At 41.3% G+C, this 19,892-nt stretch overlaps 1 protein-coding gene across 5 annotated transcripts in view; it reads left to right on the top strand.

Annotated features, from left to right (window-relative positions):
• The window catches only part of fat3a (FAT atypical cadherin 3a), a 214,422-nt gene that overhangs the window by 178,070 nt on the left and 16,460 nt on the right, over window positions 1-19,892 (top strand). For all 5 annotated transcript variants that reach the window (XM_086216110.1, XM_086216108.1, XM_086216109.1 and 2 more), the window contains 9 exons: window positions 955-1,092; window positions 9,583-9,726; window positions 10,779-10,976; window positions 11,684-12,485; window positions 13,888-14,022; window positions 14,251-14,405; window positions 15,533-15,781; window positions 16,703-16,949; window positions 17,960-18,113. In XM_086216110.1, coding sequence (XP_086072236.1) covers window positions 955-1,092; window positions 9,583-9,726; window positions 10,779-10,976; window positions 11,684-12,485; window positions 13,888-14,022; window positions 14,251-14,405; window positions 15,533-15,781; window positions 16,703-16,949; window positions 17,960-18,113 — 2,222 coding nt within the window. The remainder of the gene's footprint in view (window positions 1-954; window positions 1,093-9,582; window positions 9,727-10,778; window positions 10,977-11,683; window positions 12,486-13,887; window positions 14,023-14,250; window positions 14,406-15,532; window positions 15,782-16,702; window positions 16,950-17,959; window positions 18,114-19,892) is intronic.

Genomic DNA, 19,892 nt, shown 5'->3' with positions numbered 1-19,892 from the left:
CAGAAATTTAGGTCACTCATTGTTCCATTTGGTGGATCACTTATCCCTAAAAACCTTTTCCTCAGAAAAAAAAGTAATGGTCTCATGTTAATGCTGTTCAGTGGCTGTCTGTCAGATACTGCAGGCCAACAGAGAAAGTGGTATGGAAAATAGATGATGTAATTGTTAATCTTGCAAATATGTTGTTCTAAATCTATATGCAAAGGCACTGAAATATATGCACATACATCTATGAATTGAATTTCATCAGGAATTGTAAATATATATCATAGTTAAGTCATTGCTTCCATCGTAAGCAAAACCATTAGTCTCAGTCTTCTTCCAGTCTTCTCCCAGTCTTACCACAAACTCTATATATTAAACTAACTCCTGTCATGTCACCAGTCTGATTTAGCTAATGAACTCTACCACTGCAAGGTAGATGGATTCAGTTCAGCATGGTGTTTTAGGAAAATCGAGGACTGCTATGGCATTCATCATCAAAGACAGTCTAGTTTCAGCTCAGAGGCTTTAGCATACACACACACACACACACACACACACACACACACACACACACACACACACACACACACTTATCATCTGAAAAATGTGTGCTTTTAGGTAAAGTTTGGATCAACTGAATAACCTGAGCTTTATATTAGATGCCAAAGCTTCAAAGATTCAGTTACACAAGTGAACATCAGAGTCCATGTTGCCATGGAAACCTGAGATTTGGATCAGAAAAGATATTTGTGGATCATATTTAGGATCTGGATTTTAGGGATGAAACATAATCTTTGCAGTTTGTATAAAGTGTATTTGTTTGGGATAGTACTGGTTAAAATATGTGATACCATCTGTGGATATGTGTGTGCGTGTGTGTGTGTGTGTGTGTGTGTGTGTGTGTGTGTGTGTGTGTGTGTGTGTGTGTGTGTGTGTGTGTGTCTGTGTGTGTGTGTGTGTGTGGTGCAGCTGGTTGCAGAGGATATGGACAGCCAGCTGAACGGAGCCATCCTCTACTCCATTGTGAGTGGGGATCGAGACAACCAGTTCTTCATTGACCCACTCAGCGGGATCATCAAGGTCAACAAGCAACTGGACCGTGAGACAGTGAGGACACACACACACACACACACGCACACATACACACGCACACACATCCTCAAACACACATAGAGTCTGCTATCTACTTTTCTTTGCTGAAGGGTGTCACACAGTAATTTTGCGGTTCATTCTTGTCAAACCGAACTTTACGCTGATGGACAATCAAATGTCTGTCTTGTTATTACCTCTCACGGGTTCGGTCACTGCTATGCCAATAACACAAAATTCACTATATTAGTGGTCTTCAAATATTTTCTTTTGTTCTTTACAAAAAAAAAAAATACTGTGCCACTATTACCAACAGTGTGAGGACTCAATTGCAAGACGTCACACTGAGAGCAAATAGATACTTACGAAGTCTTTACCAATCAAAACAAGGTTCATTAGGCAGGAAGTCAGACCAGAAAATCACAAGGCTGGAGGCAGAATGAAAACAAAAGAAGGAGATCAGTAACCAGGAGGAAATCATTTGCCAAATGTGTGGATCATTAGAAAGAGAGGTACGAAGATGGCCTGGCACTCCGAAGTTTGACTGAGTAAATTGTGGAGGGAAAACCGATGAAGAGCAGGTGACAACGATTAAGGGTGTGGGAAGTTAGGCATTACCATTTCTCCTACTAGAAAGAAAGTAAGACACAAACAGACCAAGCAAAATCATAATCTCAATCAGTCTTTCAGTTAAACATCTATGCTTGCTTAAATTGGAATATGGCTGATATTGTTGTCTCCTTTATCAATGTCACTGGTCCTATGTTCTGCAGGCTTATGGCTCATGAAATGTCACCAGTGTGATCCATTATTGCTACTGGATTTGGCCAAATACTGCTCCACATTCATGGTGTAGCTCTGGATAAAGTACAAAATAATGAGTACTGCATTTTCAATTGCTGTAGAAATGGGACAAACTTGCGCAATTACATTAGGCGCACATTTATCCCAGATAGCAATGACAAAAGGGTACAATGGAATATTTTTTTCAAATTTGAAAATACCGAATATGAAACCTCCATGAAGCATATAACAAAGTTCGGTTGTGTTACCAATAGAGCTGGGTATCACCACTGACCTCCCGATACGATACGATTTCGATACACTAGGTCCCAAGTCGATACGATTTCCGATACGATTCGATACAATATACAATATTTTAGTTACAATACCAATTTTGCTTTGGTAATGGAAGAGATTCTCAAAGGACTAATGCTATCAATTCAATTGTAAAAGTAACCCTCTAACCTGCTGCATCATTAAATATTAATATTTACATTGAGAACTGACCATTAAAAAATATTTATACAACTTCATGCACTTTTTATTTAAATATATGACCGACTGTCATTCAAAACAAAAGGGCAACTTAGACTTCCTCAAACCGTCAGCAGCTCAGCAGGATGACTCGTGGTGTGGCAAGCTTCAATCGCCCGCGTTTGTAAAACGTGGGACATGAGGGACCAGTTACTGTCAATGTAATGAGAGGTGATGGTCAAGTAGGAATCATAGCTCTGCTTGTCCAGCTGTCGCAAGTGATGGCAGCTCTCTCTGCCGATTTCATTGCAGTTGCGACGTTGTTTTTAACTTCTCTGTACATCTTTGAGATTGTGGCTTGACTCAGTTGTTTTTAACTTCTCTGTACATCTTTGAGATTGTGACTTGACTCAGTTGTTTTTAACATCTCTGTACATCTTTGAGATTGTGACTTGACCCAGTTGTTTTTAACTTCTCTGTACATCTTTGAGATTGTGACTTGACTCAGTTGTTTTTAGCTTCTCTGTACATCTTTGAGATTGTGACTTGACTCAGTTGTTTTTAACATCTCTGTACATCTTTGAGATTGTGACTTGACCCAGTTGTTTTTAACTTCTCTGTACATCTTTGAGATTGTGACTTGACTCAGTTGTTTTTAGCTTCTCTGTACATCTTTGAGATTGTGACTTGACTCAGTTGTTTTTAGCTTCTCTGTACATCTTTGAGATTGTGACTTGACTCAGTTGTTTCCGTGTGGGTAGCACATAGCGTGGTTCCAGTGTCTGGACGAGGTGTCTGAGGCCTACATTTTCTACCACACAGGACGGTCTGAGATCCTTGCAGATACAAATTGCCAGAGCTGAAGTGATGTTCTCTGCACATGGAGACGTGGATGGAAACTTCATCCCAAGTGCTTTCTCCAGCGAGGGTTGTTGCAGTGACTTGTAGTTTCCTGGTTGTTGAGTGTACTCTTGGTGATGCCTAGTCAAATGGCTCCAGTGATTACTTGTATTTCTGTTGTACTTAACCTCTACTTTGCACATTATGCACACAGTGTTATTTTTGTCAAGTTGGGCACAGTTTTCTTGCTTCTTAAAGCCGAAGTGCTGCCAGACATCGTCTCTTAAATTTGCCGGAGATTAAAGTTGCGCTTCCGCCATCTTGTTGTTCTCTGATGGGAGGCACATGGCCTGGATCTCGCGAGATCTGATCATCTGACTGCAATAACGTTGCACCAGGCACTAAATCACGAGAGACTAAAGGGGCAAACAAGATCAAAAAAATAAATGGGTAAAATCTAATGCATTTTAAAAGATTGATACTGGGATTTATGTATCGATAATCTTTCCTACAAATGTAGATAAAATATCCGTATATAGACATTTTTAACCCTCCTCTAGTTACCAACACAAAAGTGTGCTCTGTCCCTTGCTCTTAAGTAGCTAATAATTACCCTCACTGTGTGTGCTATGAGACACCAGCTAATCCTTTAAAGGTGTGTAAAGTTGTTCAGTTGCACCATCAACTTGGGCCACAACAGAAAGTAAAATTGAGAAAATTGAGAAAAAATCAATAAAATCATTAAATTGAGACTTTTCCTTATGACATTTTTTTTTAAGTAGGTCATTAACAAATTATTATAAAATCATTTTGGGGTTCAGTGTATTAGTTAACAGAAGTAACACCCTCAATTATTTAATAAACTTAATTATCCTAGAAATCTATTGTATCTGTACATAAGTGAAGTGCATTCACCTGAGAAAGTAAATCCCCCTGTTCCTCTGTAACAAGATGATTTTTCATACACAAAATAATCTGTCCTGTTTATCCTTAATTACCAATATGATTCTTTAATGAAAAAAAATGTTTTGTTCAGTTTTCTTAATGAATGAAATATGATTGTCATTTTTTTAAAAAGCTTAATTGCCTAATTAATTCAGAAAAACAGCAGGATTTATTTTTCAGAGTTGAATGCAATGAGCTTTCATAAGAAAAAAACACCCCAATAATATTTGATAATTACATCCAGCTAGAAGTTGGCAAGAAAGAAAGTTAAATGGTCTGAGTATGTATCAGTAACATTCAACCTGTAATGCAATATGCTTAATGGACTGCATTAATGTGTCGCTTTTTTAGTCTACTGACCACTTGGAGTGCTTTGCAGCTCATTCACCTTCAGTCTCACTCACACACACACACACACACACACACACACACACACACACACACACACACACACACACACACACACACACACACACACATTCCTACCCACTTGCCAGAAGCTGCAATGCAAGGTGCCAACTTTGTAACACACAGTACCTCCACAATATGAGCAGGAGTCAGAAGCTGAAGAGCTCACTGAAAACTGGTTATAAGATGGATTAGTGACCACATAACGACAAATAAAGCGTGACCAGGAATTGGAGACACCCAGCTGACCCAAGTCTCCCTCACATGGAGCTCCTTAGTTTGCAACAGAAATAGATATAGGAGGTATGAAACTCTCCCTCTCCCTCTGCTTCCCCCTCCGTCTCCTCTGAGCTCTTTTCTCACTCCCTCTCCTTCTTCTGCCTCATCTCCTATTTATCCGCAGTGCTTGAAAACTTCAGAAATGTTCAGATTTCTATCATAAAGTATTCATGAGTGCGGTCTATGAGCAGTCTGAGCGTGTTCAGAAAGAGAGTGTCGGGCATGTGGGGGATCAAAGCTGTTGGCTGATGAAAGTGTGTTTGGGGTTATCACACAGCGAGCAGGTGCTTTCTCTGTCTTTCTTTCTCTTTATGTGGATGTGTGTGTAATTCTTATGTGTCCATCAATCTTTCTCTGTATCAATACCAAGGTTTGTATGCTTACATATTGCCAAATTTTTATTCTGGTTCTTCTACTCCCTCCCTCCTCTCTGCTAAGCAGGTCACAGATGTTTACGTGTGAGCTTTATTTTTTTGTAATTTTTTTAAGCAGCAGCATATTGTTTTGTTGCTGTTTTAGCATTTCTCCCCATTGTGCTTCATTAGCTCTTTATTATTTAGCTATATGGAGAAAATGAAAAACATCCTGCTGCAGGTTTATAGAAGACCGAGCAGCTCACCGGGTTAACAAGTAGCATGTGCGTGTGTGTATGTTTGTGTGTGCGTGTGTGTGTGTGTGTGTGTGTGTGTGTGTGTGTGTGTGTGTGTGTGTGTGTGTGTGTGTGTGAGTGAACATAAGAATGAACTCTCCCTGCCAAAAAGCTTTCAGTGATGTTTTGTTCTATGTTATGAAAACTTGATTCCAGTCAAGTCAGCTCAGTCACTTCAGTCAAGATTCAAGGCCTACACTTAATGAGCGTCTGTTACTATCACTAAAGGTGTAATTAAATTAATGAATATTTTTCTGAATAATATTATGCAGACAACTTTCACCCTTACTATGCTATATGTAGCAGGCTCTGTGGTAGTGCAGTGGTGCTTTAGATAGATAGATAGATATAGACATAGATATTTATGGTGGTAGTCGAAGCCGATTTCAAGATATCGATATATCGGCCAATTAAATCTTTTACACTCATCATATAAAAAAGACAAAATACCTGCATTTGATGGCTTAAATTTAGTTCCACACACTTGTTACGAAGATTTAAATTTAAGGGAAACACCCACTATCATCTCAGTAAACATAAAGAAGTCTCTCTGGCACTGTCAACATTTACAACGTAATACATTTATTGAAGTAGAATTCATGGTAGGTCTGTTATTGGTGTGCATTACATTCCACAGTGTCTAATTAAGAGGTCAGTAAGTGTATATCTGTAGCTAATAGGCAGGTGGATAAACAGTTTCAGTAAAGTCTCTGGGAAATCAGGATTTGAAATGTGCCTCTCCGATGTCCTCTCAACGTGCATGCAGATTTTCTTTCCTCCATGAAGTTAAAACTTCGACCAGAAACGCTTTTCCTCCTCAATGCCACAAGTCAAAAAATACAGTCCTGAACACAATGCTGAAAATAAATGCAGCCCACGATGGTTTTTGTACAGCGACAAAGCATCATCCTAATTTGCTCCAGTCTTATCTAGTCTGGTAGCATGCAGCTGCCTGAGTGAGCGTAATATTAATTTCAGGTAATGTATCTTTACCGTTCCATCATTCATGGTGCCGTCACTGACTCGGTTAAATAGTTTAGCAAGGTAGCTCATATTGAAGCTAGGTTATCCTAACTTTCATTAGCTTGCTAACATATCATGTCACGCTCGACTGATGATATTAGTGATGCTTGACAGACATAACGGGGCACGTCATAGGAAATGGGACACTGATTAAGTTGGGGTTTTTTTTATTTCAAAAACAAATTATTATAAACTTACCATTGTGGCAAACTGCTCTGTTTTGCGTTGTTGGCTTTTAAGTACCACTTGCTACTTCACTCTCTGTGGGGTTGCTCTGGAGCGTGACATGGAGGAGTCGGAGCACCCTAGAGATTGAGATACAACAATAATACTACGGCAAGGGGGAGACAGGATGTCAGGCCAACGGGGGGATGTCCTCATCACCCCCACAAACTGAGATTGGATACCAAGCCCCAATAGATACAAACATCCTCAGTACAAGAGCTGCTGACCTAAGAAGGAAGATCGTGAACCAACAAGAATCCTGGAACCTCCAATGAATCCGAACCTGAGTCGTCAAGTAACCTCAGAAGATCTAGTCGATGTGAATGCTGCGCTGAATACAATACCAACAGCAACCATCACAGATGCCACCTAGCTGATGCACGGTACAGTAATCCTGGAGATTCTAGGGTACAAGTTAGACATGAACATGAAGCATAAGAACAATACACTACATAGAAGAGAAGGATAGAGGCCAAAATAAAACTAACAAGGAGAGAAATTCGCCAGCTAGTTGAGCTGTAACGAGGAAACATGGTGGATAAAGGTGTGCCCCGAAAATACACCAAGTTACCCATACTAGTACATACATACCACTTTAATCTGTCAAACAAAGGCTCTGACCACCCGACTGAAGAGATACACCAAGGAGGTAGAGGCCAGGAGAATGAACAAGATGTTCTCCACTGACCCAGCCAAAGTGTACTCTCAGTGGCAGGGGAAAAAACCAACCAAACAGACCCACCAAGAGCTGAGATAGAAAAGTACTGGAAGGGCATATGGGAAAGAGAAGCATCACACAACACAGATGTGCAATGGCTAGTGGACCTGAGAACTGACCACAGAAACCCCCAGAACAAGAACCAGTAACCATCTCAATGGCAGACATCCAAGACAGAGTGTCAAAGATGAAGAGCTGGAAAGCACAGGGCCCCCATATGATCCAAACGTACTTGCTGAAGAAGCTAACTGCACTCAGTGAACACCTTGCAGCACAGATGAACCAGCTGCTAAGGGATAGGATGCACCCAGAGTGGCTAAACCAGGGCAGGACAGTCCTGATCAGGAAGGATCCCCAGAAGGGCGCCATCCCATCCAACAACCGACCATCTGTGTAATTGTGTAAGTCATCGTCGTCATCGTCCTCCTACTCCGCTTTATCCGGTTGGTCCAAGTTGTGGGGGCAGCAGTCTCAGCAAGGAAGCCCTGACTGTCCTCTCCCCAGCCACTTCCACCAGCTCTTCCAGGGGAATCCCGAGGCGTTCCCCGGCCAGCCGAGAGATATAATCCCTCCAGTGTGTCCTGGGTCGGCCTCGAGGCCTCCTCCCGGTCAGACATGCCTGGAAAACCTCCTGAGGGAGGCATTCAGGAGGCATCCTAACCAGATGCCCGAACCACCTCAAGTGACTCCTCTTGACATGGAGGAGCAGCGGCTCTACTCTGAGTCCCTCCAGAATGTAATGAATTAGCCTATCAATCTACGAACAAACAATTTCAACAGCAGTTGCTGTCTTCAATAAAGTAACTTCAGGGTATAACATTTAACTATATTTCTGCCAGCTAGTCAATATATCACTTCTGTTCCTCAGAGGTGACTACAGAATGCAGCATCCAGCAACCTGACTACATAGACTGGACCTCTTCATGTTGTGATATGCAGTGCATACTAGTGCCAAAGTTTTGCATATTTACCTTTCATAACATGCATATCTTTGAGTGGAGCTGGAGGTTCCTCGTTTTGTTTTTGGTTTTTTTCCTTTTGTTTGCAACGGGTTCGAACTGTTGCTTTGACTCTGTCTCTTCACCTGCACTACTGCCTGTCTGGTGATTGATCCACTGTTTACTTGCCATCATTGTTGCAGCAGTGCTTGCGATAGATAGGGATGAGAGACCTCCTGTCTTTCCTCACAACGACATGACTTGACATGTATAGGAGTAGTACTTGCATAGTACACTTGGGGGCGCGCATGATAGTGCATCATTTATGCATAAATGCATTTGCACAACATGTGCGCAGCACAGCACATTCTCTGTGTCTCGGAAAGGGCGGCATTGCATGTAAAAGACAGTTTAACTATATTTCACTAAATCACACTGGGAGGTTTCGATAAGTTGATTGTCAGGAAGTGAAGGGGGGAAATGATCCATGGGTTTATGGGAACCTTCCATGTTTGAATCCATTTTCACTCCAATATAATAAGATCATCCTTCCCAAGTTAACACAGACATCACTAAAAAGATGTCTGATGGATCTGGAAACTAAAATGATCCTTTTCAGAAACAGTGTGATGTTTGTGGCAGACTTTTCATTATAAATAGAACTCAGAGGGAGATGGGCTGTCATTATGGTTGCTTCTCTGGCTGGAGTAAATCTAGGTTTGAGGATTCAAACTCAAGTTGCAGGCTGTTTTTATCCTAAATAATTTATATTTTAATGTCCTGCAATTTCGAAACATTAGGTTATGAAATCAAAGATAATTATAGGATATGAGGGAAATCATGAGGGTCATGAACATGCTTTTATATGCCCAGAGGAATAATTCCTGTGATTGTAGTCACCCTTTCTTCTACTGCCACCCTCAGGGCAAACTTGCCGATTTCACGTTCACAAGGTAATGCTGTAAATCTAAAGTAGGAAAAAGTGTTGCAAAAAAGTCTGGCTCCATTTGCATTTATCTTCTCTGTGTCCTCAAACCTTGTTTGAGATCCCTGGTTTAGCTCATGATTGCTACTGTTAGGTCTGTTTGCAATGATCTGCAGCGTACTACAGCCTATGATCTGCGGTTGTAGCTGCTACTTCCAGCTTCAGCCTCTAAAGGCCCCACTGACTGACATCATTTGTGACATCATAGACACTGCAGAGGTGAACATCTCTTTCTTTTCAGGTTCCGAGCTACTCATTGGCCATCAGAGCCCTGGATAGTGGAATCAGCCCCATGTCCTCAACTGTAATGGTCAACATAGACATCTCTGACATCAATGACAACCCGCCAACCTTCTCCCCCGCCAACCTCACCACTGTCATACAGGTAAAAACGTCAAGACAAAGATGCAAATGTTTTCCAGTTGATTCTTCAATTGAAATCCTCATTATGATAATAATAACCATTATCGTCTTCATCTTCATCATCATCATCATCTCCTCTATATTATTATTATTGTTGTTGTTGTTGTTGTTGTTGTTGTTGTTGTATTTTTTGTAAAATAAAAATCAAAGAGAAATACACAACATGATGATTATTATGAAGAAGAAATAAAAGATCTTATCTTATTAAAATTTAATATTTTCATTCGTATGACCTCAGGAGTGTCTAATGAGGATTTTAAACAGCATTTCTTTTTCCTGATCAGAAAATGCAATTGGTGCACTGCCCCCCCCCCCCCAAAAAATATAATAGTTGAGCATTGTTTTATTTCTTTTATATATTTTACATAGTTTATATAAGTAGTACATAGGGTTGGCCCTATAGACAGAAGCATAGTCTGTATTTAGCTTTTCAGGATAGTTTTTCAGAGTTTGTTGATGCCCTGAAACATATCTGTCAAGTAGTATTCCACCCAAGAATAAGGATGTGTCTAATTAGCTTAGTAAACCAAAGGTTCAGGTTCAGTTAGGAGAAGGTTCAGTATTTTGGGAGATCCCTATGAACAATGCCTGCTAATGCCTACCCAAAGTGAAAGCAGGAGCCCATGTTTGATTCTGGACAGCTTACTTAGGGTTCGTGTGGCTTCCCTTCATGTTTTACTCTACTCTAATTTCAGTATTTCATCTTATGCTACAGTTGAATCTGGTAGCTGTTGTTTAAGGGACATACAAAACTTGGGGTTTTTATGATTAATGCATGAATGTGTTTTTTCATTGCTATTAAATCTTATGCAGTGCACTTGAGAGTCAGTCTTTGGGAATGTGCCATTTTCATGCAGTTTTGTTTCTGGACTTTAAACCCAATTTCATCAGGTTTAATCTACTGATTCTGTTCTCTCTGAATACGCTAGTGCTCCTGAAATAAAGATCTTTTCATCATCCAAAATTATGGCCCCCATCAAGTAGGTCTGCCTCACAATGCATTTCCTCCCCCAGGAAAATAAGCCCATTGGTACAAGCATCCTGCAGCTGTCTGTGATCGACCAAGACTCCTCCCATAACGGCCCGCCCTTTGACTTCCGCATACTGTCAGGAAATGAAGGGGGAGAGTTTATCCTGGAGAGGGATGGAACACTCGTGGCCAATCAGGTGTTCAGGCGGGACCTGGCAACTGAATATGTTATTCAGATACAGGTACATCACAAATGCAAAACTTTTGCAGATATTCTACGCAATAGCATCATAACTATGTCAGATATGGTGGAGTGAAACAGTTGCTCCTTAGTACAAATAACACATTAAATCAAATTCAATCAGAAGACTTTAAATAATAATGTGCCGTTTACTCTGGATAGACAGTGGTCTTTAAAATGTAACATGAACCATTTTCTTAAAGCAGACGTTTTTTTGTTTGATGTCAGATTTTAGCAGAATTAAAATGAAGTCAGTACCCAAGGTCAACATTCCAAAACTAGAGCCCTAAAATTCCTCTCTTTTTCTATCATAAGTGTTTTTTCTTGTTTTAAAAGATGGATAAGTGCTGGTAGTCAAAGGATGCAAAGTCTAAATATGTGCCTTTTGAAATGCCTTTGTGTTGTACTAGTACTTGAACTTGACGGTATTAAAGGAAACTGAAGTTAAAGCACTTAAAGAAACATAAGCGGCTGTTGAAAAGGATCTGCTGAAAATGGCAGTGGAAAGGGGAGTGGGATTAAAAGTTTCCATTTCAAAGTAAATTCTGTGGAGCCGTGAGCGGCAAGTCAGACAATGTCCGTACTGTAGGTATAAATGAGTGTCTTTCTTTATATATCAGCAAATAGAGACTTTTCAAAATCATCTTTCCTCTCCACTTTTGTTCTCTCTTCTTTCGTATTTTTCATCTTCTGCCCTCATCCTCTCAGGTGACAGACTCTGGGAAGCCTCGTTTGTCCTCCTCCTCCATGCTGACAGTCAGGGTGATAGAAGAGAGTCTGCATCGGCCAGTTGCTCTGCCACTGGAAGTACACATCGTCACCATGGAGGATGAGTTTCCTGGTGGTGTGATTGGCAAGCTGCATGCCACAGATGCCGACCCCTATGATGCACTGACCTTTGGTCACGCCCCACCAGCCCATCGTAGTCTTTTTAAGATTAGCCCTCGTGATGGAAAAATAATTGCCCTGGGAGGCTTGGATGCAGGCAGATATTCCCTTAACGCCAGTGTTAGTGATGGTCGCTTTGCTGTGCCAGTGCCTGTTAGTGTGCATGTGGAACAAGCGACTCCAGAGATGCTGCGTGAGGCAGTGACAGTCCGCTTTGAGAGCGTGGCGCCACAAGACTTTGTAGCATCGCACCTGAAGAGCGTGCTGAAGGTGCTGCGGCAGGCAGCTACTTCACAGCAGCAGGACATCCTGCACCTTCTCAGTCTCCAGCCAGTTGGAGGGACACAACAGCTGGACATGCTTGTTGCTATGGAGACAGCTGGGGGTGGGTATTACAAGGCAGCTTACCTCACTCAGAAACTCAGTGCATCACGGCGGCGGCTGGAGGAGGTCTTAAAAGTGTCAGCAATTCTGGATAAGAACTGCTCAGGGCTGGAATGTCGTGGGGCGCAGTGTGAGCAGAGCATCATCCTGGATTCACACAACCTGGCAACATACAGCACTCCAAGGGTCAGCTTCGTCTCACCACGTTTCCATAGGACGTCACGCTGCACATGTACTGGTAAGCAATAAGGTCATATGTGTTACATGTCATGAAGTAACAATTTGCACAAAGATACATCAACAACAGATGCTGACCAAAGCATCAATCGTGACTGTTGGTCAGGAAAAGAGCCTGAGGAGCTGAAGATTTGTATTTGAACAAGTCAGAGGAGGTTTCAGTCCATTTAGTCTATTGGGGAACTAAACAGGCATGGTGAATTTACATGACAAAGATTCATCATGGATCAAAACACTGATTTTTAAGAAGCAAATTAATATTCAAACACAGAACAGCTGCATAAGCCCAAGAATACCTCTTAACCTGAGATACATGGCTGTCAGCTACCTCCTCCAGGTCTGCAGAATCAAGATGAGGACAAAAACGTATGAACAATAAGTGTCAATGCTAACATTTCATTAATGCCAGGGATCAGAGCATTATTTATGCCTTGGCTCTATTAAACTACTACAAAGCAGAATGCATGTGAGTGTCTGTGTTTGTTACCATGGGGTGGTGGTAGATGTAAACTTGCTCATGTATGCAACAGCATCATGATGCATTTTATGCACAGAATCTACATAGGCTTGGAATAAATTTTGTGTCATGTCCTGGAGAAAGTTAATTTGTCACATGTGATTATATTGACAGTGTTATTACTGTGCTTCACATTAAATGATCTTAACTGTAGGATGAAATTCAAGCATGAAATGGAAACTTGGCAAGTATTTCATGCCTCGAAATGCACCAGCCAGTAAAGTACATTTCATGAGACAAGCTCCTCAAATGTTACATTAGCATTTTTCATTAGTTGCGTGACGTTGACAAAATGGGTGACTAACATCAATGAAATGCTGCTTAAAGCAATATTTCTCCCAAAATGTGTGTTTTGCCGATCAAGTAACCACAAATAAATGCTTCGATTTCAATTTCCCTCTCGCATTTCTTCTTTATGACTACAAAATGCAGAAAGAGGCAGTGTCATTTAACCTGAAGCTAAATGACCTCACAAAATAATATACTGACAAACTCTCAAGCACACTGTCCAGGAGAAGTGGTCTTTGTTCAGATTTATGTTCAGTGAGCCACAAACACTGTGATTTGAGCAAAAGCAAAAGAACTCAAATATTTCTGGTTCAGTACCACACGGATGAGTGCAGATGAGCGCAAGTGAGTTAGCGCAACTGATTTCATCAGCTGAAATTTTTGCACAGCTTTGCAGTTGTTAGCAGTCAGTCACCATTAGCTTTAAGCTAAATATTACATCGCTGGGTCTGTCTGCATTCTGGAGTCAGAAAGAAGTAATGCACGTTTCATTTGTTGTTGTTTTTTACAGTGAGAGATTTTGTATTTCCCTCATTCTTCATGGTAGAAATTCATAAGAGCTTTCTCTCTGTCTGTCTGTGCGTGTATGTATCTTCAGATGTCAGCTGTGCTGCCCCAACAGAGCAGTGTGAAGACCAGCCATGTCCAGCAGACATGCAATGTGTTTCAGTGGAGGGCACCAGAGGGCGATATGCATGCCAGTGTCCCCCAGGCAAACTGGGAGAGTGTGCGGGTGTGTTCATATATAAGAGAGACATATATAATATATTATATATTTATATATATTTACATTTATATATTATATATTTATATATATAATTCATATATAAGAGAGACAGGAAAAACAAACACATTCTGAATTCTTACTTGAGATTTGTTATGTTTTGTTGCAGAATGTGATTTACTAACCCCTGCATTTTTATCTGTCTGTGTGTGTGTGTCTGTACATGTGTGCATGCAGGCCATTCATCGCTGAGTTTCTCGGGGAACAGCTACATTAAGTACCAGCTGTCAGAGCGGCTGCAGACAGAGCTGAAGCTGAGCCTCAGGATCAGAACTCTGCAGAGCCGAGGAATCATCATGTACACACACACAGAACCGTGCACCATGCTCAGGGTATACACACATGCACACACACATGCCGGCATGCACAAACACACACACACACACACACACACACACACACACACACACAAACATAGACAGGTACGTGTCTGGGTTGTGACAGTAACAAGTTAAAGATAAGGTTAACACAACAGGGGCGCCCCGATGTTGCAGTGGTCAGCACTGTCCCCTCATAGCAAGACGGTTCTGAGTTCGAGTCCATCACAGGATCTTTCTGTGTGGAGTCTCCATGTTCTCCCTGTTCCTGTGTGGGTTCTCTCTGGTACTCCAGCTTCCTCCACAGTCCAAAGACATCAAGAGAGGACGAGGCTGATTGATACTCTAAATTGACTGTAGGTGTGACTGTGAGTGTGAATGGTTGTTTGTCTCTATGTGTTGGTCCTGTGATGGACTGGTGACCTGTCCAGGGTGAACCCTGCCTCTCGCCCGTTGACGCTGGGATAGGCTGCAGCCCCCCCCGCGACCCTTAATAGGAATAAGCAGAAGATGATGAATGTATATATATATATATATATATATATATATATATATATATATATGGGCTGGAGCCTATCCCAGCGTCAACGGGCGAGAGGCAGGGTTCACCCTGGACAGGTCGCCAGTCCATCGCAGGGCCAACATATATATATATATACACGTGTGTTCATTGTGTTCATTATGTGGATGTTGAATAAGCTTGTTTTCGTTTTTGTTTTTATCAACAACAATAATTATTGGCTATTGACCAAATCAGCTTTTAAAGTATCTCCACGCAAGAAGGCATGGACGATCCAAGATCGGGCATACATTCTTCGGCAGTTTTCTCGACTTGGCAAAACTATAAGCTCTCTGAGTTTGACCTTTAATGTAGTTCACAAAAATGTGTCAAAGTTCCCCTTAAAACTGATAATAACTATCAATTAATCATTATATTGCTACGATATTAAGATCATATTTAGTTGTATTTAGTGGCAGAGTGTTTAATCAAAATAACGTCCATTTAAAATTTTGTAACATTAACCACTCTATACCTGTAGACATGCCAGTGTCATGATTGCTGTTGAACATATCCTGTGTGTGTGCGCACGTGCGTGTGTGTGTGTGTGTGTGTGTGTGTGTGCTTCTCTGCCTACACACAGTTGGAGGAGGGGAAGCTGTGGTTTCAGCTGGCTTGTGGGCTTGGCAGTGAAGGTGGTGGTGGTGACAGTCCCGACATGCTAGGGATCTCCGGCCGTCGCATCAATGATGGCAGCTGGCACACGGTGGCACTGGAACTGAACCGCAACTTTAGCAGTCTGGCTCTGGATGACAGCTATGTGGAGCGACGGCATGGGCCACCCTTCATACAGCCTCTCGCTCCAGATGGAACCATCTACTTTGGAGCACTGGTCAGTCCATGACAGTCACACGATGTTTGGGCATCCAAGGATACTTGAACATTTCTAAGAACTTTCGTACAACTGCTGCCCAGTAGGAAGCGGGCTATGTGTGTCTCTCTATTTTGATGTGAGATCATGTTTCAGAATGTATTATAGATATTACATTATGGATATGACATAGTGATTTCCCTCAGACATCAAAGACAAACCTTTTTTTCATGATACAAAACCACAACCTTTTTTAAAAAACATTTAAAACTGGTGTGTATTTTCGGAGTAGATTTTAGCTTTTCACAATTTTATTCTATATGTTTGGTACTGACCACCACAGGCCAGCAGAAATAATAAAAGACTTTCAGATTCTCTCTCCACTAGAATTTTCTTCAAGGAGTGGTCTGTGAACCATTCAGACCTCCAAAATAAAGTGCATAAGGTACAATTTAACAACTGCACAAATAAAACTTTAAAATCATGTAATCATTAAAATGGAGACTTTCATTTTGGTGGGTTAGGATTTACCACCAAATAATTTATTAAATTACTACCCTTGCACTGTTGGACTTAGTTACCTTGGATGCAAAAACTATAATATGTTCGTCTCAGTCACTGAATTCAAGTTGACATTTTCTGTTCTGACATGTATTTTAAACAACTCCAACGTGGCCCTGACTGGAAAGGCATGCAGCCTTCAAACTGCTGCATCATGGTGTACAAACGCTTGATTTGCAGCAATGCATTTTTCATTTCAGAGCAAACCTTTGATGCATTTGAACCAAACACATTTTTGGAATTCAGTTAAAGTGAACAAAGTCTTTTGGAGCAAGGGACATCCTCACAAATACAGTTCTAGTTCGTCTGTTTTGGCCATCTTCATATCCCGAGAGGATCTTTGTTCGTTCATATTCTAACACCTGACTGTACTGACCTCAGGTGCAGCATCCCAACTCGCGCAGCCTCATGGACCCCCAGAACGACCCGAGGGTGCTTGAGGGGTTCCAGGGCTGCCTGGACTCTGTCATGCTGAACAACAATGAACTGCCCCTGCAGAATAAGCGCTCCCACTACGCTGAGGTTGTAGGACTGACAGAACTGAAGCTGGGCTGCATCCTCTACCCTGACGCCTGCCTGCAACATCCCTGCCGCAATGGAGCCACCTGCACCAGCCTGCCATCTGGTGGTAAGTTTAAAAAGTACAACTGAGGATCCTGCAGAACAATTAAAGATAAGGGTGACACAACAGGGGTGGCATGGTGGTGCAATTGTTATCACTCTCACCTCAAAGCAGGAAGGTCCTGGGTTCAAGCCCCAGCTTGGGCATGGGATCTTTATGTTTGGAGTTTGCATGTTCTTCCTGCGCCTGCGTGGGTTCTCTCTAGCTCACTTTTATCTTAACTGAATTTAATTTTCAGCTGTAGATTAAGATCTATATTTGCTGCTGTAGACAGACAGAGCAGTTAATTGCTAATTAAAAAACACTCTTTCAAGTCATGGCTATAAAAGGGAATGCAATATTACAGTAAGTAGTTCATTCTATTAGAGCATAGAGAATTTAGATATTTTAGGCTTTGAACAGAAAGCAGAAAACCATTTGGATCAATCCATACAGGTGGTTTGGATGTTTTTGTGGTATATGTTGACTCTTAACAGAAATATCAGATATTACCAGGCTCTGTCAAAAGTTCCTTTTATTCTGCGACTGGCCTTGTCTGTCCACACTAATCACTGCTGTCCAGGGTGAACATTTAGTCCATCATCCTTGAGGACTAAATCCCCCGATAAACTTGAGATTTGTAAATTGACATTACCATATTGTGTGGGATCAAAGAGTATCATATTTAGTATTACTGTAATTGTTGGAGTCCACTGTATTAGTATACGCGCACTGTGGAAAGTTTAGCGTGTGTCTCTGATGAATGTGTACACACAATAAATTATGCAAATTTCCTGTGTGTATTCCCTTGTGTCTTTGTTTGGCTGTGTGTGTGTGTGTGTGTGTGTGTGTGTGTGTGTGTGTGTGTGTGTGTGTGTGTGTGTGTGTGTATTTTCATAATGGTGTGCAGGTTTTTCCCAAAGGGCTGTGTTTGTTTTGGCTGTGTATGTTGTGTCAACACAGAATGCTCTGAATATTAAATGATGCGTTTCCTTTTCCACCCCTCCCCACTCCCTCTTTTTCTCTCTGTCTGCCAGGATTTTCATGCAGCTGTAACCCCCAGTACACAGGAGGGCGCTGTGAGATGGAGATAACAGCATGTGTTCCAAATCCATGTCAGAACGGCGGTGTGTGTAAGGCCATTGGCAACGCCTTCCTCTGCAGCTGTAGGAGGGGCTTTAAGGGTCTGAGGTGAGTCTCACTCCAAACACAAAGCCCATCCATCCATCCATCCATTTTCTACTTTCACTGTTTCCTGTTAAGGGTCGCAGGGGGGCTGGAGCCTATCAAAGCTGCCTTCAGGCAAGTGGCAGGGTTCACCCTGGACGATTTGCCAGTCCATCACAGGGCCAGCACATATAGAAAGACAAACACTTGGTTGTCTGTCTATATGTGCTGGCAGTCACACCTACGGTCAATTTAGAGTATCAATCAGCCTCGTCCCCTCTTGCATGCCTTTGCACTGTAGGAGGAAGCTGGAGTACCAGAGAGAACCCAGGCAGGAACAGGGAGAACATGGAGACTCACACATAAAGACCCTGTGCTCGATCCGGGCCTCGAACCCAAACACAAAGCCCTGAGTGGAAAATTGTTTGTCACACACTAGTCCTATTCTGTTCATGCAGATAATTCTGATTCTATTTTTGCAGGTGTATATACTACCTCAAGACAATAGAGGAGAACAGACTTGATAATCCATAGCTCACACACACTGTACCCAAAGTCAGAGGGAAATATTTGCTGGTGCAAATTTCAGTTTACAGGGAAGAGGAAATTGCAAATTGGGTCAATGTAAATATAAAACAAACACATTTTCCATGGCTCTGCCTTCACCAGGTTTTTCAAAAAAATCTGCCTGTAATTTTGTTATAGACTCCAGCTCATAGATGGATTAACCAACAGTTGTGGCTGACAGTATTCCCCCTTGATGGTGATAATAAATCTAAAACAACCTGCTTGATTTTACTTCAGATTAAAGCTCACATTAATTCTAAGAAACTTAACAGAAACTTGAAGTATTCTCAGAACAGTCAGAAAGAATATAAGAAAAAGCCTTTTGTAGTACTGATAGCATTCTTTTTCAAGAAAGTTGAGGAGCTCATCAGAAACTAAAACTAGATGGCACTCAGAGAGCGCGTACCTCAAACGTGACGTATAAAGGAGTGCCATTTTTCATCAGGTTAAATGGATCTTCCCCAAAATCTTACAGCTTCTTCTTTGCTTGATGCTACCGCCTTCTACCAGATTTCTGCCTCATAGTTTTACAGACAAACAGCACTGATCACATTACTTCCATTGCAGACAGAATTATTATATTGTTATAGTAGTACAGTTAGGCTATCTGTTTACATTTAACTTTATTTACACACTGGCCCTACATTGACTCTGCTTTTTTCATATAAACATTAAAGAAAACTAAAAATGTACTGAATTTGTAGGCACTTCACGATTATTTTTAACCCAGTCACATCCTCATGTTTTTATACTTTATTTTGCTTTAAATCAAATCCAGATTGCAGTGTGGTTGATCAGAGATATTGAGATTCAGTTTTTTATTATTTAATACAGCTCTTTTGAAAAAGTCTGCTGTAATCAAGAGTCGGTTTTAATCAAAACAAGGAAGTCGAAGTGATCATTTTCAAGAGAATGTGGTGCCTGTTTTTACCGTCTGTGACCACAGGGTGGAAGTATTGCATTAAATTCCTCTTAAGGTTGAGCATCATATTGTCCTCTGTCTCTGTGCTCTCTCAAACACAACACTTCATTCAGTTTGTCATATTTCCCAAATGCAATATCAGAATTGGCTCCAGCAGTGACAGCATAGAAAGAACACAATGAATCGTAAAGTGTATTCATGCTCTCACACATTCTGTATACCAGGGCTACACACGACGAGTACCTTATTAAAGCATGTTTCTTTATGAATTCAAGTCTCAAGAATATATACATGTATATATATGTATGTATGTA

The sequence above is a fragment of the Aulostomus chinensis genome, chromosome 10 (genome assembly GCF_037954235.1).
Source record: "Aulostomus chinensis isolate RoL2024-O1b breed Wild chromosome 10, RoL_Achi_v1.0, whole genome shotgun sequence".
Classification (NCBI taxonomy): domain Eukaryota; kingdom Metazoa; phylum Chordata; class Actinopteri; order Syngnathiformes; family Aulostomidae; genus Aulostomus; species Aulostomus chinensis.
This window is presented reverse-complemented; position numbering and strand designations above follow the sequence as displayed.